General features: G+C 39.4%; 2 protein-coding genes across 3 annotated transcripts; one reads left to right on the plus strand and one right to left on the minus strand.

The window, feature by feature from the left end:
* Positions 1-2,178: 2,178 nt before the first annotated feature.
* Positions 2,179-11,972, minus strand: slc25a33 (solute carrier family 25 member 33). 2 transcript variants are annotated; one of them, XM_072696706.1, is made up of 7 exons: positions 11,728-11,972; positions 8,210-8,383; positions 6,236-6,313; positions 5,224-5,324; positions 4,899-4,965; positions 3,829-4,109; positions 2,179-3,088 (listed from the first exon to the last, which is right to left on the minus strand). In XM_072696706.1, exons 1-7 carry the CDS (start codon positions 11,766-11,768, stop codon positions 2,886-2,888), a joined length of 945 nt encoding a protein of 314 aa, XP_072552807.1. In that variant the 5' UTR covers positions 11,769-11,972; the 3' UTR covers positions 2,179-2,885. The 2 variants fall into 2 exon arrangements, with proteins under 2 accessions (XP_072552807.1, XP_072552806.1); XM_072696705.1 differs by lacking the exon at positions 11,728-11,972 and adding an exon at positions 11,083-11,447.
* Positions 11,973-17,324: 5,352 nt separating this feature from the next.
* aurkaip1 (aurora kinase A interacting protein 1) lies at positions 17,325-22,096 on the plus strand. Its single transcript, XM_072697127.1, has 4 exons — positions 17,325-17,407; positions 17,846-17,923; positions 20,268-20,731; positions 21,807-22,096. Exons 2-4 carry the CDS (start codon positions 17,872-17,874, stop codon positions 21,912-21,914), a joined length of 624 nt encoding a protein of 207 aa, XP_072553228.1. The 5' UTR covers positions 17,325-17,407; positions 17,846-17,871; the 3' UTR covers positions 21,915-22,096.
* The last annotated feature ends 1,017 nt before the right edge of the window (positions 22,097-23,113 follow it).

Here is a 23,113-nt window from a genome sequence, read left to right on the forward strand (position 1 = left end):
TTGGCACCCCTGATGTTAATACTTTGTACAACCCCCTTTTGCCAACAAAACAGCACCTCTTATAATGTTTCACAAGATGGGAGAATACAGATAGAGGGATCTTTGACCATTCCTCTTTGCACAATCTCTCTAAATCATCCAGCAACCTGGGTCCTCTCCTCTGCACTCTCCTCTTCAGCTCACCCCACAGGTTTTCAATGGGGTTGAGGTCTGGGGACTGAGATGGCCATGGGAGGAGCTTGATTCTGTGTGTGGTGAACCATTTCTGTGTAGATTTGGCCAGATGTTTTGGGTCATTATCTTGCTGAAAGACCCAGTGACGACCCATCTTCAGCTTTTGGGCAGAAGCCACCAGATTTTGTTTTAAAATGTTCTGGTATTTCAAAGCATACATGATGCCATGCACCCTAACAAGGTTCCCAGGGCCTTTGGAAGAGAAACAGGCCCACAGCATCACTGATCCTCCCCCATATTTCACAGTGGGCATGAGGTGCTTTTCTGCATACTCAGCTCTTGTGTTACGCCAGACCCACTTAGAGCATTTGTTGCCAAAAAGCTCTATCTTAGTTTCATCTGACCAAAGCACGCGGTCCCAGTTGAAGTTCCAGTACTGCTTAGCAAACTCCAAACGTTTGCGTTTATGATTGTGAGTGAGAAAAGGTTTTTTCCGTGCATGCCTCCCAAACAGCTTGTTGGCATGCAGATAGCGCCTGATGGTTGTTTTGGAGACTTTGTGACCCCAAGAAGCTACCATTTGTTGCAATTCTGTAACAGTGAGCTTTGGAGACGTTTTTATTTCTCTTATCATCCTCCTCACTGTGCGTGGTGGCTAAATAAACTTCGTCCTCGTCCAGGCTTTTACCACTGTTCCAGTTGTTTTAAACTTCTTAATAATTCCTCTGACAGTAGATATGGACAGGTGTAGGTGAGTGGCTATTTTCTTGTAGCCATTGCCTGACTTGTGGAGGTCAACACACATCTGCCCTACTTGAATGGAATGTTCCTTTGTCTTTCCCATGTTGAAGAGAAATGGCCTCTGTGTCACGTCATATTTACACCCCAGGGAAACAGGAAGTTGTGAATTACTAATTAAATGTTCCTACATACTCTGATCAACTTCGTAAACTACTGTAGAATTGACAGAAATACTTTAATTACATTTATTTCCTAAGAAATGTTAGGGGTGCCAATAATTGTGGAACAGGTGATTTTATGAAGAATGCAGAATAAGAGTTAAAGGTTGGATTTTACTCTTTTTTCCATCGTGGTCCTATATTATTTAGAAAAAAACTCAATTTATTAGAAGCTAAAGAACACATCTTAACCAGGGGTGCCAATAATTATGGAGAGCACTGTATATATATATATACCCTGCATATGTTAAATTAGTACCACCTCTGTGTTTCTACACTCATTGTTCATTTTATCAGCTTCACTTACCTTTACTTAGGGGGCCTGAGAAGGTCTATAATTACATACCATAGTCCGTCTGCTTCTTTGTATACTTCATTAGCCTCCTTTCACATGCTTCTTCAATAGTTATGACCCCACAGGACCACCAGAGAGCAGGTATTATTCCGGTGGTGGGCCATTCTCAGTACTGCAGTAACACTGACATGATGGTGGTGTGTTTCTGTACTGAGTCGTCAATCAACCAGAAACATACCGCCAACAGCGTCCTGTGGGAGCATTCTGTGACCACTGGATGAAGGACCAGAGGATGAGCTACACTGTGCAGCACTTTGACTTAACATCTACAAGATGGACCAACTAGCTAGGAGTGTCTTATACAGTGGACAGTGAGTGGGTAGTGTTTAAACACTCCAGAAGCTCTGTTGTCTAATCCACCACCAGGTCAAGGTCACTGCAGTGCTAAGAATGATCCACTGGGCAATTAATACTTGCTCTGTGGTGGTCCTGACCATTGTGATACAGGGTAAAATAGGGTTAAAGAACTATGAAGAGAAGCAGATGGACTACAGAGTGCTCCCATATAGGAAGTGGAGAATGAGTTTAGAAACAGGAAGTCGGTGTAATGATGTGGCCCAGTCTGTTTTATATATATATATATCATGGTGCACATTATATTTGTTTTAGTGACCATCATATTGCAGATTATAGGATATACTGACTGCTAGAAACCAAAACACAGACATTTACACATGAAAGTTATGTCTCTATGCATTTTATTGAACCATTGGTCATATATGCATTTCAGCTTCCTTTTATGTAAAATATAACACAAACATACATTAAAACAGACATTAACTAATAACTAAAGTACATGGACTTGGTCAAACTGCAGATCACTACATGATGCAGAACTCAGCTGCAGTGTGAGAGTGTAAGTACGCATTAGGTCCCAAAGAGCCATCCTTTGCCTTAATTCCCTTTCAGTGTCACTCCTATTTAAAGAAACAAAAAAAACCCATAATCCACTGGAAATTTAAGCATCAGCATCTTTGGATAGGTACCATACAGCAGAGTAGGACAGAACCATGACTGAACAGACAAACACTAAAACTAAGAAAAAAAAAAGAAAATAATAATTTAGTTAACTTAATAGCAGTATGTGTCTTCAGATGACCTCTTTCTTTACAATGATGTAATAACGAACATTTAGAGTTAACCCTTAAATGAGAATTCCTGTTTTATCTTCACGTTTCACATTACAAAGTGTCCATCAGGATGCAGGATGAACGTAACCAAAATCAGTACAGCTGATCGTGTGTGTTTGTGCACACATCCAAATAAAAAATATAGGCTTTAAAAGTCTTTGGATTTTATTGCAAAACTGCATCCCGTTCTTCAAGCAAAAGCAGCCAATGACAACAGGATTCGCCTTCCTACAGTTTCGAGAGTCTTTGTGCACGTGTGTGTGGGCCTTATTTGGAGGGCTGTCCCAGCAGGTAGACAATGAGCTCATAGGTGGACAGCACTATGGCCGTGTTGGGAATCTGCCTAATGAGCTGTGGAATGAGTCCTCTGTAAAATGCTGCATAGCCCTCCTCGACCGCAACCAGACGCGCTGTCTGGAAGAAGTACTTGTATTTGCTGCCTTCTTCTCGGAGTCTTGTCCGAATGACCTCTGGAGGGAGACAGAGAGATAGCAACGTCAGTTCAAAAGAGGAGGGGGGGGGCTTATAAGGGCATAAGAAGCATAACTAGAGGCAGTTCTTTGCAAGTACAGTTATATAAGGCTATTTGCATGCTAGAGCACAGAGAGAAAGATCTGTTCTGCTGAAACAGATATTTAAATATTAAAATGGTGCTTTTTTTCTTTTTTACTGAATAATTCTGAAATCATTTTTAAAACAAATTATCACTTTCTGTTTTTTCTTAGAACAAATAAGGCTTAAGGAAAAATGAGTCCGTTTCTATTAACAGATGTAGGCAAGCACATGCATAGTGAGGCATGTTTATGTTTGTGGTTCATGATTGGCCGTTTTGTATTTTGTTTAATAAAAAAAAAAAAAATAAAAAAAAAAAGTCTGGGTGATCACTTCACCATGAATAGGTGGGGCTAAACTGCTGAACGACTAAGCATACATATATGTAAATAAGTTGGTTTTGTGAGGTGACTCAATTCAAAATGTTTTTGCAGCTTAATTTCCATGAATGGTAGGTTTTAAACCATGTTCACTCAACATCAAACTATTATTTTTAAAAAAGCCAAGCAAACATGGTTTGTGGTTGATCTAGACCTTTAACCATAATTCAGTCACTTATGAAATGACAAACAGGATCCGTTGAAGGACTCTGATTCCTTCTTGTGCTACTGGGGGCGTGTGTATTTATGTATTGTACGGTCATAAATGGCATCCATACCATGTGGATATGCTATGCAGGAGGCGCAGCCTTTGGCAAAAGCAGCTGCTACCATAAGGCCCAGGAAGTCGGACGCTCCTTTTTCTCCATCAGTGTTGGCAGTTGTGAGTCGACTTTCCGCTAGATGCTTCTTTAGGGTCTCATAGATGAGGAAGCAGATCATGGTCTCTGAGATTCCGGCGTATGACGCCGTCAGGCCCCGGTAAAAGCCTCGCACCCCCTCTGTCCGGTACACGTAACGTGCGCACTGTAATGCATTCGTCTTCTTCTCTCCTCGTGCCCTGGGGGACAAACAGTCCCGTCAGTCAATAAGTGAGCAGACAACACTGACCATTTCAAACAAGTTTAGAGATATTTAAGGACTTTGTAACTAAGCTACAAGGGCTTCAGGCTCCACAGTGACTTTATATTAAGCTGATTGACCTGACAATTTAAAAAGTGTGGGGGTTTTGGCCTTAGCTTTTAATTCTGCAATGTTGTTTGAACATTATGTGGGCTGAGTTTATTCATTCATTCAACATCTATTCTCCATTCTCCATTATTACTTTGACATAGTTCAAATATAGTAGGTGTTTTTTACATTGTGTCAATTTGGAACAAACAAACACTTCAAAACTTGGAACACAGTTTTTTTGTTTTGTTTTTTTACACTGACCTATTTTAAGTCAAGAAGGTTTATTTCCTCTCTCCAAGTTTATATTTTGGAGATACAAGCTTTGAATGAAAATGACGATAAATACAGAGTAAAGCCACTGACATGCTTTTCTCATCTGACCTCGAGGGAATTTAATGGCTTGTGCTCTTTGAAGAGATAATTATAGACTGGGCCCTTTAAGCCAAGGCTGGCTCGTCAAGGTGGATATTTATACTGTCGCCTCCTTGGTCACATGCTAATTACTGTGATTGCTATGTAACACGGGATACATTTAAATTTCATACACCCTCCAGTATGATATAACCGATACTCGAGCCTGTGTTCAGGTAGCCCGTTTTATAAGAGATTATGTAGGACGGCCTAAAAAGTACTTAATAAAATAATTAAAAAAAAGACAAATTACAGATCAACATACTTCTTTTCAAGCTGCATTCTGGTTTTGACCATCCAGATGGGGTTCATCAAGGAATTTGTTACAAAAGCTGAAACAAACATACAAATCAAAATGAAGTCATATAGCCATAGAAAAACCCTGCATCTCCATGTTTGCTCATTTTTTTGGGCTGTTATTTACATTGTACCCAAATTTCAAATTTCACATTCTTCTGAAATTTAAGAAGGTTGTTTCATTGCCATTTGAGATACAAGGGACACCCCACCCCCCCAAACATCTACAATATGTGCAACCCACCTCCATTAATTTATTTACAGATATACTCTATAGACATCTCAGTACTCACCTGCACACCCTGCTGAGGACATGTGCACCACTCCACTGTTGGGCACAAAAATGCCATTAAAGGTCTCTTTCGACTTTGAGTAGGCAGCAAAATAAATTGCCCTGAAACAACAAAACCAGAGAACCTTTTAGATAAAGAAAGAACGTAATGGCTTAACGCTGAACCCATCGCCCCCTGCCATGCTCCCTGCTCTGCAGAGAGAGTTCATTTCAATGTGAAAAATGTGTGATATTGAAAGACTGCCATGTTTAGTCACACAGCCTACAGTGCAAGTTCCTGACAATGTCCAGAACTGTCCGTTTCCACACTGCATGTTCGCTTTGACGAGCTTCTGGAACACACTGTGCCAGATCACTACAACAAGCTGAATGAGTAGCTGGAGCTAGAACTGCCTATTCAGAATTATTGGGCCACGAATGCTCAGGGATACGAGTACCATACAGAGAAAACCTGTATAAAAACAACTGTAATATAGGACAGACACTTAATCAGAGTTATTTCAGAAGGGCTTTATTGAGGTAGCTTACAGATAAAACAGGAAAAACCCAACAGTGTTTATGAAATACTAGTTTACGCTGATATGAAAGTGTCCCTAAGAGACCACTCAGAAGAACAGTGGTATTTGTTGCTAAAACAAGTAAATCTAGCCTGTTTTATCTGGTTTATTCCTCCAACACAATAAACAGGGATACTGTGCTGGCAAAGATGAAGGTTGTTATACCTACATTTAACCACATGTTAATGCCTATCCTGAACCAAGCATTGCAAGGTTATTAAAAGTATGTTAACACATGTAAACTGATTCTAATGACCTACTAGACAGTTTAATTTTGTGTGTTAATACAGAAAATGTCTCAGTGAGAAAGCTTCCAGGAAACTTGAGGAAGTGTTTTCAGGAGCAGATAAAAGTAAGGTCATGTAACACTACTGTCATAGAAGTTTAGCCTTGACGCCATGTTGCTGACCTCTTGGTCATGCCCTAGATTCTGCAACAATCGGATTTAATAGTTACCTTGACGGTGCAACACCCACAAGATTTGGACCCAGGCCTCGGAAGAGCGAACTTGGTCCTTCTTTTTCCAGAATTGACCTACCCATGAAAGAAAAGGAAAGAGGAGAAGGTTTAATGCAAACATAGGAGAAACCATGGTTCAGTCGGATCACATTACACAACAGCAATGTTTGGTATTTATGGCTGTTTTTTCTGGCTGATCCCACAGACGGAACAGCAGTCAATAGGTTGTGGTCCTTGTGCACTCTGTTCAGGTCCATAAGCTCAGCTGCCTTTAATGGTTCACCTTCCGTGTGGGGTGAGAGCTCATCCTACTGTTTAATCATTGTGGATCCTCGAAGGGGATATTTATTCCAGGTATCCACACATGCTAACATTTGCCCTACTTTGCCACGTTTCTCTTCTTTTTTGGCATAATTCCTACTGTAGTCTACCTTGGCTTGAATTAAAAATGCAAATGGTTTTGTATTAGCCAGAGTTAATGACCTGGTATACAGTTTTACAGAGGGTAGTGCCATAGGGTGGTTTGAATGGTGCCTCTGAAAACCTTTGAAATGTAAATTCCTTATAAACATCATAGCTGGATGGACCACACAAAAAAAACAACAATTTGTTAAGAAAGGTAAATACATGAAAATGATGTTTACACATTCTCAGAATAACTATTCCCCCACCTAAGACTACTCCTGTGCAATTAAACTTTCCATACAGCCTAAAACCTTCTCCCACAGTTGTCGTAGTTGTACAGACAAGAAAAAGGGCTTAGCCTATATTTCATTCCACAAACAGAGTAAAGTCACCATTTTATCTGGCAGAACAAACACTGTGTCTAAGGTACATCAGAAACGTGAGCTAGACAGATATGGCCTATGCGTTAGATATGCTAAATAGTGGACAAACAGTGACAAAGTCCCTGAAAAAATAAATAAATAAAAAACAAGCAGCTTTTACACAGAATACAATCACATTTCAAGGAAGGAAGTTTGTTCTTACACAAAAGTGCTCTGTGTTTTTCTGGAATGGCCTGAACATTACAAAAGATCTGTTTTACCACACTTCTTTGCCCTCATAAAAAAATGAGGTTTTGGATCAATGAGGTTTGAAGAAGACGTGCTGAAAACGAAGCCACAGCACTCCCACGGACATTAATGAGGGCACCCTGTGCTGGCGATGTGTAATACGAGCCAGGGAGGAAGAGCCATGTGACAGCAGTTCCTCAGAGGCGGTTCGCTCTGGTCTGCTCTGCTGCTACGGCTGGCCTCCCAAAAATGGGTGGATAGACAGACAGCAGCCCTTACCCCCTAATCGTACCCCATCTGCTTTTATAAAAGGCTGCAGCAGCCTAACAGCCAAACAGGCTCTAATCCAGCTCCCTGGGCTTGATATGTTTGTTACTGTAGTGTTTTTAAATACTAAATATGTAAATCAATCAACCAATAGATTGATTAATTAATTAATTAATTAATTAATTAATTAATAAGTGAAGAGATTAATAGACCTCCATTATATTTTAGCTACTTTAGCCTTGTAGGCCAGAACTAAAAAGTGGGGTAAATAACTAAATGTGGGGTAAAGTGCACCACCATGAGAAGCTTTAAAACCAGATAGGTGGACATCACCTATCTTATATTGCAACAGCTTTATAATTCTATTATATTATCAGCAGATTACACGTCTCCTGCTCTCACAGCCTATCAGAACATATTCACAGCTGGGGAACAAAGGAAACGAACGCAGTAAAAATTACCAGACAAAATAAAGGCATAAAGTACAGAAAGCCCTTGAAACTGAGGATCCTTGCAAAGTCAAGAAGCTATGAAAGCAGGTCAGATCATTTTGTAAACTATGTATCAAGTTGCAAACTCTGAATCATCTAAAGAAGAGAGACTCACACCCCTACTGCCCAGTGATTACATACACACAGTTGCTTCCGAACTTTAAGCAAAGTCATCCTTCGTGTGCAATTCAGCTTACCGTAGGACCTGCAGGAGGCTAGGTGTGACGGGACCAGGTCTAAGAACACCAGCTCCACTGACCGTGCCCAGCTGGACCTGGAACACTGGTCTTAGATTGAGGCCTGATGACTGTAGCCTGGTCTTCAACACCTCCAGGGGGCAGGTCATGATGGCACCCACCGTACCGCCACATCTGGAAACAGAATAGTAATATATTTAGTATAATATTACTAAACCCTCATCTCCAAAAAGTACAGTTGCTTTATTGTAAAGTGATTGAAACGCAGGGCCATCATTTACACCTAATAAAGCAGTGCAATAACTGGTGATTCTGAAGTGATTAGATTACTTGCTCGATAAAAATGAACAGTAACTATATTGATCATTTGGCCTTAAGATTGCTTTGAAAGAGAAGGTGGACTATGGGCGCTATACGAGACGTTGCAGACTTGGAGAGCTATTACTCCTTCTGTCATCACCACCCTCTCTGTTTTGAGAGTCATGCAGGTCAGGGAGAACAAACGGAGCTCTTGCAAAAGGGCTAAATATGACGTAGGTAGTATCGACTGCACATCTACAGATCACAAATCTGAGTAACATCAGAGTTCAATCCCATGAAAGCGAATGCACAAGTTTGGAAATACTTAAATGATAAATAATTACACTGTTCAATTGTCTTAAACAAAATAAAATAAAAAAGAACAGGTAAAGACAGACCAATAAAAGTACTTTAATATAACAAAAAAAAGAAAACAAAAAACTATAAATGTAAAAGGTGCAATAATTTGCATGGCTTTCATCAGCCCAGCGCACTAAAGATAGCAGGACACAGTCCAGGAGTTTCATGTGGCAATTTAAACATACAGGGAGTCAAGAAAGATCATGTCGCATACTTTAATAGGTGCTGTAGTCTGAGCTGCTCCAAAAAGTATCTACTAAATGAAGTTATTCTTCACACTACGTTTGAACTAAGATATTAAAAGCAAACAAAACTGCAAATCCACCTGGGATGATGACCGAGCTTAGAGCAGGTCATCACAGACGACAGAATATGAACAAGTGACGTCCGATCTGTTGACATTCTGTCCCAAGTCAGTGACATGACACGCTGACACGCCTTCACATTTACAAAACATCCTTTAAACATCCATCCATTAGCTTTTATTTGTGTTAGCCTTAACTGTCACTACAGGGCCTCCCGCTTCAAACACCATACTGATGTGTCACACTTTCAAATGGGACTTCGGAGCGCAACCTTTTTTACGTCACGCCTCAGGTGAGGAGCGGATTAGACTCGAATCTCCCTGAGAGGGACATTTTATTACAGGGACAGGCACCTTGCCAATAGATTAAAGGCTTATTATAAGCTCGGAACAGCCCAAAGCATCCTATTTGACTCAAAGCTGTGCTTTAGATTTCTAATAAAACCCTAAACTGCATATTTATACATTAATACACTAATATCAATATTTCTAGGCAAGACTTTAAACCATAAAAACTGAGAAAATAGATTTAGATTAGATATTAGATTTGGAATAGATTAGATAGATTTTATTGCCTTTTGTGTTTATTACAGACAGCAAACTCTTATCTCCAAAAGTACAGCTTGAAAAATAATACCCATGCATTTAGAAGCCATAATTTACTCTTAATAAAGCAATAAAATAAGTGATAAGTGATCAGATTACAATAAAAATAAACAGTGATCACCGCATGGTCATTTCGATTTATAATTAGAAAAAGAAATAAGGTTATTTTGAACACTGGATGGTCACACTCAACTAATTAGACGGTAACGGTTTTTCCAAGCTGTTCATTTGTGGAATTCTTTGAATTTAACTGCAAGAGCAAGAGAGATGTAATTAATGCGTCTGATGCAACTTGAGGGGCATATTGAGGGTTAGAAGGCCAGGCTTATTTACACTCACTAGGTCACTAATTCACACTTTGTTCAACTTTGTTGATTACATTTATGTACGCTGTAGAAAATAATGACTGGTCTCTAATGCATACTTTTTAATGTAAAGCATTTTAGTATAACAAGTCTATTAGTCCTGCATTTCCACCGGCCCTTGAACTTCTCTAAATGACCAAAAAAAAAATGGCCTTAGAGCTCATATACATATAATACAACATCATGCATTCTCACATGCATGCATGTTCTGCTTTATGGACAAAGCTTTTACATGAGGTTCAGCTACAGAAGCTCATTAACATTCAACTGATTCTAGAACAGAGTATACGGCGTAGAATCACTGATGCTTAATCCTATACTAATAAATATAATAATCACATTAATAATAATAATAAACTTTATTTTTAAAAGCAGGATTTGCAGTAAAAGTACATTAACATTTGAAACTATAGAAAACACCCTGAACATTGAAGCAAGACAGCGACAACTGGTAGTAGTCACAAGTGTCTGTCATTTCCAGGGGGTGTCAGTCAGGGCAGTCAGTAAAGGATAACCTTAGCTGATGACCTTGGAGAAGCTCAAAGGCCTAACAGGAGTCTCCCATACCAACAACCACGTTTCTCGTTATATGATTATACCCCTAGTCCTGCACCAGGCAAGACGATCTGCCAAAACTGCTCTAGAAAGGGTCTTCGCTAGACACGTGGATTACTGAGCACCGGTCTAACGCTCCTTATCCCGCATGTTCTGAAAGTGCAGCAGCTGAAAGGGACGCAGTGTTCCGGCTTCTCCGGCTCCAATATTAAAGTCAGAAGCTCCACTGTGCTCGCCTTAAAGTCCTCACGGTCAGTAATAAAAGCTAACGGGCTTATGGAAGTACAGTAATGCGCAAAGTTACACAGCTAGCACTGACCACGGACCTGGAGCGGTCATGCGACAGGAAAGAGGCAGAAGGCAGAAGAGACAGGAACACTTACATAACACGAGGCAGTGGGGTCGCGACAGATGGGTTACATCTCAAACTGAGCGGTTTAGTGCCAACATCACCAAAGCAGTCAGAGGACATACACTGAACGTTCACGATACGTTGGATTATATGACGTACAGGGTCCCGCTGTGAGGTTTCTAGCGGGTTTCTTAGCTGAGCCTAGCTGTCTCCTTTCACCTTACGGCCAATAGCACAATATATGTAGCCACACGTAGTCACACACACACACACACACACACACACACACACACACACACACACACACACACACACACGGGTTTCTGGCTCAACTGTTACGTATTAAACGTTCCACGATACGCAACAATGCATAACATTCCAACATTTAAATATCAAAGGCGCAAATCTCAATGACAAAGCAACGAATTTCAAAGATAGCGAACCGAGCTGCCTAGCAACCAATCCGGAACCAATAAATTAGCCGACGACCTGTTCTATCGATATTATTCATCAACGCTAAACCGTAAATTAGTCTAGCTTAGCTGTCAGTGTCAGGACACGCAATGACCGATGTTAAACGCACTGGTAGCTGAACATCCAATTGATCTAGCTGGCTGGCTGGCTGGCTGGCTGGCTGGCTGGCTGGCTGGCTTACTTAACGTGAGATCGTACTTACCCCCCAGCAAAGAGGTGTAATAGCGTGTCTTTCTGTGCCATTTTAAGCAGTCATCGTACACTCCCGCTGTTAAAGATAAAGCTAAACTATGCTGACGGCTAACCGGTAGCTAGCTAGCTAGCCTCCTCCACGCTGCTCTTGAGTCACTAGCAGCTCAGCCGGACCGGAGCAGCCGGCTTCTGTTTTATAACTGCGGAAACGAGCGCTCCGTCTGAACGAGGCCCGGGTTTTACGTCATGACTGGTCGTCCAGGGCCAGCCCATATAAATAGAACCCCTCTGATTTCAGTGGGCTGGAGGGGGGTGTTGTCCGTGACGTACGCAGGACGGGCCGTGTTCTAAGCAGCACTGCAGCAAAAGGGTTTAACCCTCAAGCATCATGTGCTGAGGGACATAGTTTCTCTGAGTCCTGGGTGTCAGGTTTTTATGTTGGATTTAAGGTAGTAAGTGCGTCAGAGTATTTCTGTCCTAATTTCACAAACTAAATATTTTTATATTATTAGTCGTGTAAGTTGTGTTCTCACATTTTATTAAAATAATTGATGGACAAATAATTAACAGGAACAATAACAAAGAGTATAAGTATTAATATTATTAGTAATAATAATAATAATAATAACAGTAATATTAATAATATTATTAAGCGCCTTTCAAGATACCCAGAAGGCACTGCACCAACATTAAAATCACAGAAAAACATCACATAAAAGCATACTAATATCAAGTGAAAATATTCCAAATAATAAATAACAAAAAAAAAAAAAAAAAAACTCAGCACAGGATCAAAGCATTAAAAAATATGGTCATTATTAATTAATTGCTATAATTTTTCTGAGCAAATGTTATTGACATTTTATTCAGAACTTAGAGATTAAATAAATGTGAATCAGTTTTTAAATCATTTTTGTGTCATATGTTAGAAATATTATTTAATTAAAACAGTGGTCTGAGTCTTAATAATCATTACAGTCCGTACATTTATGTACAGCCTGTAAATAGCTTAACCCATCATTGTCTATATCTATATCTATATCTATATATGTTCCTAAATTAAATTGGTCAAATCAAACTGTGGGAGTAAAAAGTGAGTTTAATCAACAAATATCTTGTAAAGTGTATTTTAAATAATATTTAAATTAAGTGTTTTGATCTCATGGCACAATTGATTATTCACAAAACAATAGATCCAATCCAATTGACACTGTGCATAAAAGCATGAAGGTTACATGTGATAAAAACAATGGCATTTGTACTTTTTATTTAAGACTATAACTAAACAAAATCTCATTGCTTTAGATCTGTCAGATCTAGTTCTGTGACATTTCCCCTCATTTTACTGAATTTAGGTATTGATCTAGAATGGGTTCATGTGAAAGGGCTTATGGCTAGGTTAGAGGCTTTTGCCAGATTTTACTTTTGCAAAACCAATTAAGTGTAAAACAATGAAAACCCAAACATGTTCCGCAGGGAGGAACCCAGTCAGCATAAAAATATGCTGTTTTACAATGTGTTACATAACCGCAGCTCAGCTATGTTGAGCTCTGTTTCCATCTGTTTTAATATAGATTTTTATATTTGATGTACTTTACAAAGTAGTAAGTTACGTGCTTACTGCATGCTAAAAGTCTAATAATAAGCCAAGCGGGAAATTCCTGCTTGCTTTTTGCAGCTGACCATTAGATGAGTGGAAAACCATCACAGGAACACCAACTAATCAGACATGCAAAAAAGATGGACTGACAGCGGGGTGTGAAGAAATCAACCTATAGGGATTGGGGGTGTGTGGCGGAGGGAGGGATGTAAGTTGAGACGTGGATTGCTCCACATTCAAGAACCATGAACTGATAAATAAGTAGGTTATTCAATCATGTTGGTGTTGACTTGTTTACACCAAAGTCTTCACTCTGCTGGCTTGCCTGAACGAGTCATGAGAGGCAGTAGCGTAGTGTTTGACAAAAATACCCCCAGGTAAATTTGAACAATCGTCATCTTCGGCAGCCTGTTGTTTCCCTTTTAGACAAAAATTATAAAACATCTACAGAAGACTAAAAGTAGATTCAGACAGTTACTTGAGTTATTATTATAGATTAGTAAGCAGTGTATTATAGCTTATTATACAATCATTTTACAGCATTATAAATCTTGTGTAGTTTTTTTATGTGACAGCTCTGTTTTGTAGGGGCTGTAATGGAACAGAAATTTTTATTTAACCAGAACTGAAATATCTGTTGGAATTTCTGCTTGAATGAGGCAAACGTATGCTTACCTTTAAATGTAACGTGAGGAATATCCATGTTATATAAATGTAAGTTAAAGTGACTTTATTCTAAGTAATTCTATTCGTAGGTCTCTTTATGATGAAATGTTCAGACCATGTCAAGAGCAGCGACTGCGTTGAAAGTATGCAAAAAACTTTAAATTAAGAGCTGGATGTAAATTAAATCTTTATCAGTTGATAAAAGAGTAAACAACTATTCAACGCCTATTTAATACTGCTGATTTCAACACCTACTGCTTATCTGTTTCACCTGTAGTTGGGATAAAACATGACTAACTCATTGGGAAGCTCAACAACAATCCTTCATTTGCTTATAAGAACACCACCCAGGGACAGGTTCAAGGTGCATTAAAACCATGGTAAAGGCTGACATGAAAGCTGAAAAAGATATAAATTCATTGTTTCACTGAAGGGCAATGGGTATAAGGTGACTGTTTGTACATTTCAGTAAATATTCTTCCTTTGTTTACTGAGATTTTATTGTTGTATAATTGTTGTCATTCAATTCAACACCACAGTACCTTTTAATTTGAGGAGGTTTGAATATTTATCTTGTATTTATCTTGTATGTACAAGGTCCTCTCCCAACACTTTATTACACTGAAAACAACCAAATAAAACCAGTGAACACAATATTAACAGGTTTAAACCCTTCGAATCCACATTACCAGGCAACACACATGGCACACAAAATAAAATACCAGAAGCATGAATTTAATAACAGTCTGCAGGTTCATTCCTGAAGGGTTTATGGTGTGAAGGTATCTTTGATAGGTTATAATCAGAGGACTTCTCTCTTGATACAGCAGGACTGAATTTAAACAGGTTTGAACACTTGACTTAAAAACAAAAAAGGCCCTGGCACTGACTTATTATGTAAGATTGTTGTTGGCACAGTTGCACATTAACACTCGCACGCTAACCTGGGGACTATGAAAATGACTGCATTTGGCTCAGCTGGGTGCATTTCATGGGATCTCTCCAGGCAATTCAAGGTAGCGGTAGAGTTCAATTGTCCCCAGACACTGGGCTCAAAAATAGAGGTCGTGTTTTTATATAACCTTGTGTGCACAGATGCATTAATGGAACAGCTGTGATTGAAGTGATATACTGATTCAAACTTTCACACCTACTTTAGACTGCTACGTATTGTCTGGGGCAGGGGTGTCAAACATCCCCCAGGTGTATAGTCCCAGGTGTGAGCTATACAAAGACTTAAAGATTTTGAACACTGGTGTGATTTTAGGTAGGGCAGAAGGGACATGGTCCTCTAACCGTTTGATTTTACATGAGGTTGGGACAGTTTATAATCATCATCATTATCAAATGATAAGAAGTCATGTCTTAAACACTGCCAGTTTCTAAGGGGCCTTGCCATACAGCTACTGGAGAAGGATCACTATAGGACCCTCACTAGGATATGAGGAGTAAAATGAGCTGTAAATGCTCTGTAAATGTTATTGTATTTGGACTGTAATGCTAAACGCATTCAAGTACAGAATAGATTAGCTTTCCATTTTCTTGTTTTTTTTAGCATTCAAAAGTAGCAGAGCTTCTGTAGAGCTGAACAGACACCCAGTAAGGGAAAGTGAAAACACCAACAACAACGACATAATAAGAAGAAGCATCTCTATTGTTAAACTGTCAATATTTTAGATATACTGTCAATATTTCAAATTATATTGTATCACAGCAATGAGGTATGTTTACATTTCTTGTGATGTAACACTTATTTGCTGATTTGTCCACTAACTAAAAAACATCCAGCAAACAGTGGTTCTGTGGTCACTGATGAAGTGCTAGAATAGGACTTCAAATGTAAATGTTAATGTAAATGTAAATGCTACACCAACAATGTAGACGTTGGTACAGCATACAATAAAGTAATTAGTAATAAGCTGGCAGCTCAGGGCAGTATGTAGTCAGGAGAGGAAATGGAGATGGCCACCCACAGACACACCCACAGAGAACCTCCAGCAGAAATCCATCATATAAAAAAGCTCACATTAAACTAAGCATGTTTGTTAGTTTGTTGATTTATTTTTAGTTTCAGATCAGGCAGTTTAATTCATTATTACCACTGATGTGATTATTGTGTCTGGCCAAAGCTGTAAATTCATTAAATAGCTCCATCTTTTGGCCAGAAAAGGTAAATAAGAAGGCTGAAGTTGAGAACTTGGAACTCTACATATTGAACTCTATGTTCGTAGCTGTGTATATGATCTAGGCGACTATTGTTGTTATGAAAGTATGGCTGCATTCAGACTTTATAATGGTGTCAAACTTGCTCAACTTCTTGCCATAGCTGTAGGAATGTTTGTTTCCGTGACTGTTATTATTTTAGAAACAGCAAATTACCTTTCATTTCTATTGTTGCAACAAATAAACAAATATACACCTATCAGCCAATACAGTGGATAACATTGATTACTATTGTTTAATGGCAGCTTAATGGCAGCTCATGAGGTGGGTTATAAATATTAGGCATTACCTGAACAGTCAGTTTTTGTAGTTGATGTGTTGGAAGCAGGAAACATGAGCAAATGTATAAGGATCTGCGCCACTCTGTTTGAGACTAAATTGAGATGGCTAGATGAGAGAGTGTGATGAGTTAGAGCTTCTCCAGAACAACAGATTTTGTGGAGTGTTCCTGGTATGCCATGGTTAGCACCTACCAAGAGTGCTCCAAGAACAACAACCAGTGACCAAGCAACAGAATCATGGGCACCCAATTGATGGAGGTCCCTCCTCACAACTTAAAGGATGTAAAGGATGTGCTGCTGACACCTTGGTGCCAGATACCACATGGACATTTTCTGAGCTCTTGTGAAGTCCATACTCAGAATATATTTTTTGCTCTCAAAAAGTTAAATAAGTAAAAATGTTTGAAGATAGTTTTGTTTGTAACAATTTGTTTATTATTATTATTATTATTATTATTATTATTATTAGTAGTAGTAGTAGTAGTAGTAGTAGTAGTAGTAGTAGTAATAGTACTAGTGTTGTTGTCATAATAATAATAATAATAATAATACTTTTTTTGTAATTGAGTGGTTGAGACGGTGTATTTAAAATTACATTTTTAAAATTACACTTTTAATTACCAGCAAGTGTTATTTCAAAACGGGCACACAACACTGTCTCTGTACCCTTTTTTAATTTTTTTATTTTTTTTAATATACACGCCACACAACATGCATATATAACTATACATAAATTCAATATTGGCCATATTTTAATAGCACATGAGCGAAAAGACACGGGATCAGTAAAGTCAGTGGACTCGCTTGTCCTCCTAGGAACCAACAACAGACCCTTCACAAACACGGAGGAAGAGTCAAGCGCGAGGACAGGAAGTGTACCGAGTCACATTGACATTTGAAGGCACTGGTGCGCCGGTTTGGTCAGTTTTTTTAAAGAGCGATTAATCGTATATAAATGTATTATTATATTGTCGTGTATGTCCTTGACCAGCTTCGGCAGGTACGCTGGTAGCCTATGATTGGCAACTGACTGTTGCGATCATGTCAACGAAGCTATGCTAAGCTAATGGCTGACCAATACCTACCTACCTACCTACCTAGCTAGCTAGTGTGATCCAGTCTTGTTATACAAAGAAAGTTTATGTGGTTTATTGTTTATTATTTATTTATTTATTTGTCTGTTACCTTCACGCAGATCGTTGTTTGTCTTGCATGTACTGGGCTGGTTAAATTCAGGTTTTTAAATCTCCAGGATTTGTGCAGTGATCAGTCTGGTCAAGAGAAGCATTAAATGAGACCAATAAGGCTTTTTATTTGCAGGATTTTGACTTTGTGCTTTTTATTATGCGACAATACAGGTAGAAGAGAGCGCACCAACCTGGTCATGATCGTTTCAAGAGTGATTCCCCGGCTCAGTGTGCTTTGCAGGTTGCCTGGTGAGTACTGGCAACAGTGGGTCAATCTCCTAAAACCAGACATTTACATTTACATTTATGGCATTTAGCAGATGCTCTTATCCAGAGCGACTTACAAGGTTACTCGTATTACACAGGTGGGCTAATGTAGTGTTAGGAGTCTGGCCCAAGGACAAGTGGTGGCTCAGCGGTTAGAGCGCTGGGATATTGATAACAGGGTTGTGGGTTCGATTCCCGGGCTCGGCAAGCTGCCACTGTTGGGCCCTTGAGTAAGGCCCTTTACCCTCTCTGCTTCCCGGGCGCTGGAGTTGGCTGCCCACCGCTCTGGGTGTGTGTGTACTCACTGCCCCTAACATGTGTGTGTGTGTGAGTGTATGTTCACTACCAGATGGGTTAAATGCGGAGGACACATTTCGCTGTACAGTGTACACTGTTCAGTGACAAATACGTGCACCTTTACCTTTACCTTATTGGTGTAGCGCAGCATACTCACCCAGACCGGGAATCAAACCCTGGTCTCCCACATGCTGTTGTTGTAACGCAATGGCAGGTGGTGGTGTTATCTGTTGCACCACACCAACCACACAGACAGTTTCCTTTTCTTACACTGGAATTTAATAGTGCACTCTGAGTGTAAGTGTGCATATAATATATACATATATACACACGCACACACACACAGGTGCTGGTCATAAAATTGGAATATCATGAAAAAGTTGATTTATTTGAGTAATTCCACTCAAAAAGTAAAACTTGTATATTATATTCATTCATTACACACAGACTGATATTTAGAATGTTTTTTTTCTTTTAATTTTGATGGTTATATCTGACAACTAATGAAAACCTCAAATTCAGTATCTCAAAATTAGAATATTGTGAAAAGGTTCAATATTGAAGACCCCTGGTGCCATGCTCTAATCAGCTAATTAACTCAAAACACCTGCAAATGCACAAGGAGGGCAAGACACAAAAGGGAGGGAAGGAAAAGATGCGGTAGGAAAAAAAGTGTACAAACAATAGGGATAACCGCACCCTGGAGAGGATTGTGAAACAAAACCTATTCAAAAATGTGGGGGAGATTCACAAAGAGTGGACTGCAGCTGGAGTCAGTGGCTCAAGAACCATCACGCACAGATGTATGCAAGACATGGGTTTCAGCTGTCGCATTCCTTGTGTCAAGCCACTCTTGAACAAGAGACAGCGTCAGAAGCGTCTCGCCTGGGCTAAAGACAAAAAGGACTGGACTGCTGCTGAGTGGTCCAAAGTTATGTTCTCTGATGAAAGTAAATCAATCAAGGTCCCAGAGTCTGGAGGAAGAGAGGAGATGCACAGAATCCATGTTGCTTGAGGTCCAGTGTAAAGTTTCCACGGTCAGTGATGGTTTGGGGTGCTATGTCATCTGCTGGTGTTGGTCCAGATTTCATTTTCCAACAGGACTTGGCACCTGCACACAGTGCTAAAGCTACCAGTGCCTGGTTTAAGGACCATGATATCCCTGTTTTTAATTAGCCATCAAACTCGCCTGGCCTTAACCCCATAAAAAAATCTATGGGGTATTGTGAAGAAGAAGATTTGATACGCCAGACCCAAGAATGCAGAAGAGCTGAGGGCCACTATCAGACTATCAGACACTATCTGGGCTCTCATAACACCTGAGCAGTGCCACAGATTGATCGACTCCATGCCCCGCATTGCTGCAGTAATCCAGGTTACAGGAGCCCCAACTAAGTATTGAGTACTGTACATGCTCATACTTTTCATGTTCATGCTTTTCATTTGGCCAACATTTCTAAAAATCCTTTTCTTGTATTGGTCTTAAGCAATATTCTAATTTTCTGAGATACTGCATCAGTTATAACCATCAAAATTAAAAGAAATAAACACTTGAAATATCAGTCTGTGTGTAATGAATGAAAATAATATACAAGTTTCACTTTTTTTCCCACATGGAATTACTAAAATAAATTAACTTTTTCATGATATTCTAATTTTATGACCAGCGTGTGTGTAAATGTGTGTGTGTGTGTGTGTGTGTGTATATACACACACACACTCACACACGTATGTATGTATGTGTGTGATAAATAATATAATAATAATAATAATAAATAATATAATTCAATAATGTTTTAGTCTATTTTACCTTTTTTATTATTTATTTTGTATTTTAAAAATTCTTTTTGATTTTTTTTGTTTGTTTTTCATTGTTGTCCATGTTAATAATAAGGTATTTAATTTTCTCATGTAACAATAGCATATATTATGATCAGCCTAAATATAACAGGTCTAACTTTATCTTTGTTTTGTAAACACATTTAATTTCTTGAACCTATTTGAACATTGGTAACGTTTATTTTACCAGGTTCTCAGCAGTACCAGTGCAAGGTCCTATGCAATGCTGTGCAGTATTGCCATTCTGCCGGCTATGTTTCTGATCATACACAGAGATACTCTACTTCAGCTGCTGACAACAAACTCCCTCCTAAGCTATGGACAGTGCTAGAGCCAGAGCTGGAAGAGGTCCTTGTTCCCCGGAAATTAGCTGTTTCCCCTTTAGAAAGCTGGCTCTCGCTGCGCTACTCACTACCTACGCTTCTGGAGGCCCCTGTGCCACGGGAGGAAGGGGAGCTGATCGAGGAAGCTGTGGTGTTGCCCCCCTCTGCTCTGCCAGTGCTGGATGATGGCGAGAGCTCGACACCTCTGAGCTGTAAGAATGTACTCGAAATCCGGCGAAGAAAGATGAACAGACACAAGTACAAGAAGCTGCTGAAACGAACAAAATTCCTGAGGAGGAAGGTGAAGGAAGGCAGACGGAAGAAAAAGCAGGTCTGTGGCTTTATGGAAAACATAACATGATAATGTTAGATTTATTAAGTGAATTCAATTTTGACAAGACGGACTAGAAAAGATGAAGAAATGTGTGTTTGTAAACCCTTTCTGTCTGTTCCCAAAATGCAAGCCTAGACTTAAAATATGTGAATGTAACATGATTGTATTTCAGCTAATTGTGAGCCATTTGATTGCTCTATTCATCATAAAGTTGTAGTACTACTGCTTGTACATTGCCAAAAGGAGGGGCAGAAACAAAAATATATTTTATTTTATTTTATAGTTTATAAATGTTTCAGGTTAAAAATGCTGTAGAGACCCAAATGTCAGTGTCTTATTATTGAAGCATTAATATTTTAGTGTATAAGAAGCCTCTTGCCAGAGTGAAGCACATCTGTCTCAATCCACAAGATGGTGCTGTTTTTTCAGGGACAAATGTTCTGTCATTTCCTATGTTTCCATTGACAGTCTGTGATGGTTGCATTTGTTATTGCTGCATCCCAAACCACACATTTCTGTACTTACTACACTATTGATTGTACTTTGTAGAAGTGTATTAAATGTGATGCACTTTCTGCAAGAAGCGCATCAATTACTAGCAAAAGTGCCTAGTTAGGGTGAAACCTCCTAAGGTACATTTAACCAAATATTAGGTGCAAATATTAGATCTGGTGGTGATTGTAGAAAACTTGTGCACCAAACTCTTGTTTTGTTTCTCATTTTGATCCATAAAGAAAGTTCACTGAAAGCCAGTTCTGCCACGAAATTCATATCTATAATGATATTAAGACCTTATTTAGATATAAGGACTTCACACCATATCTGAGGGCGGTAGTGTATTAGTAAACTTTTACATGACATTTCACACTTAACTGTGTTGTGAGTGTTGTCTGAGTGTTGCTAAACACACCCACAGACGGTAATTATCAGTCTTGCAGCATCCTCTAAAGGTCCCTTATTAACCATGCCAGAGTACATGCTCCAATCCTGCACTCCACAACCTGTAGCATCCTGCAATTTAGGGTGATTCTAACCATGGTCTTTTTGACTTGTCTCCCACTGTCGTTTGCAGGCTAGGTTTGAGAAGGATCTAGTCAGAGTCTGGAAACGAGCTGGACTGAAAAAGGCCCCAGATGGATGGATCACACCCAGTATATATGTCAAACAGAATGTTTCCTAGTGGAGTTGATCACTGGAAAGATGAAGCATTGTTGTGGAAAATGCTTTGCTCAGAACTGGTGTTGCTATTTAGACCTTCAGTGTGCCTGTGCTGCATCTGAAGAAGAAATGTGTGAGTGGATTCATCAACTGTATCAACTTTATAATATTATGACTGAAATAAACACGTATTTCAGCACCTCATTATAGTCTATGTATTTCTTACTCATTAATAGAATAGTTTCCGTTTGACACAAACCTTTGAAAGGGTCCAGTCAAATTTTGCTTTTTTACTTTAGCTTGAGATGAATAATGTAGGACATTGCTATAAGTTGCACTAGATCTCCATAGTCCATATAGTCAATGTTACAAAAAAAAGTTTATAAAGTTCGTTATCCACCTATACGTCCTAATGTTTGTGGGCACCCATTCTAATGAATGCATCCATCAACTAGAAGTTGCACCCATTACTTTTTTACTGTTGAGAAGTATTGCAAATACCACAGGACTCTCTGGGGTAGATAAACATGAACCGTGCCTAATGCCAGGCATTGACTACCGCAAAGTTGTTGAGCAGTGAAGCCAATTCTTCAATACTTTTGGGATGAGGTAGGGCTCATAATCCAACATCCTGGCCTCACTAATGCTTTTGTCAGTGAATGCAATCAGATCCTCACGGCAATGCTCCAAAATCCTGGACGATAGTGACAGTTACCAAAATTTTAATCACCCTATACCGATAAACTATGTGCATTCATGTTCATACTGGGGAACCATATCATTGCATATCATTTACATGTTCAGTACTTGGCTGACATGCTTATCCAGAGCAGCTTACATTTGAATCACAGGTAGTGTTAACAATGTAGTGTTAGTAGTCTTGCCCAAGGACGTGTATTGGTGTTGCATGGTTTGCAACCTGCCAGGGAATTCAATCCCCAGCCAACAACGGTTGTTGCTACACCAACCCAACCACTACTATATTAGTCTTAAAGAAAGAAGACAAGACAACCATATTCACCCTTTGTGTCGGACACAGACGGAATTCGGTTTCCACCATTAACCCACTCATACAGTGAACACACACAGTGGACAGTAAGCACGTAAGTAAACACATGCCCGGAGCGGTGGGCAGCCATTGCTGCAGAGCAGAGAGGGTGAAGGGCCTTGCTCAAGGCCCAACAGTGGCAGCTTGCCGAGCCTGGGTATTGAACCCACAAC

This window comes from Salminus brasiliensis, chromosome 14 (genome assembly GCF_030463535.1).
Source record: "Salminus brasiliensis chromosome 14, fSalBra1.hap2, whole genome shotgun sequence".
Lineage (NCBI taxonomy): Eukaryota > Metazoa > Chordata > Actinopteri > Characiformes > Bryconidae > Salminus > Salminus brasiliensis.

Coding starts and splice junctions, on each gene's coding strand:
- aurkaip1 (XM_072697127.1), top strand. CDS start 17,872: ATGATCGTTTCAAGAGTGATTCCCCGGCTCAGTGTGCTTTGCAGGTTG. Junction 17,924..20,267: donor TGTGCTTTGCAGGTTGCCTG/GTGAGTACTGGC, acceptor TTATTTTACCAG/GTTCTCAGCAGTACCAGTGC. Junction 20,732..21,806: donor GCAGACGGAAGAAAAAGCAG/GTCTGTGGCTTT, acceptor TGTCGTTTGCAG/GCTAGGTTTGAGAAGGATCT.
- slc25a33 (XM_072696705.1), bottom strand. CDS start 11,171: ATGTCCTCTGACTGCTTTGGTGATGTTGGCACTAAACCGCTCAGTTTG. Junction 4,966..5,223: donor GTCCTCAGCAGGGTGTGCAG/GTGAGTACTGAG, acceptor TGTTTGTTTCAG/CTTTTGTAACAAATTCCTTG. Junction 4,110..4,898: donor AGAATGCAGCTTGAAAAGAA/GTATGTTGATCT, acceptor TTTGTCCCCCAG/GGCACGAGGAGAGAAGAAGA.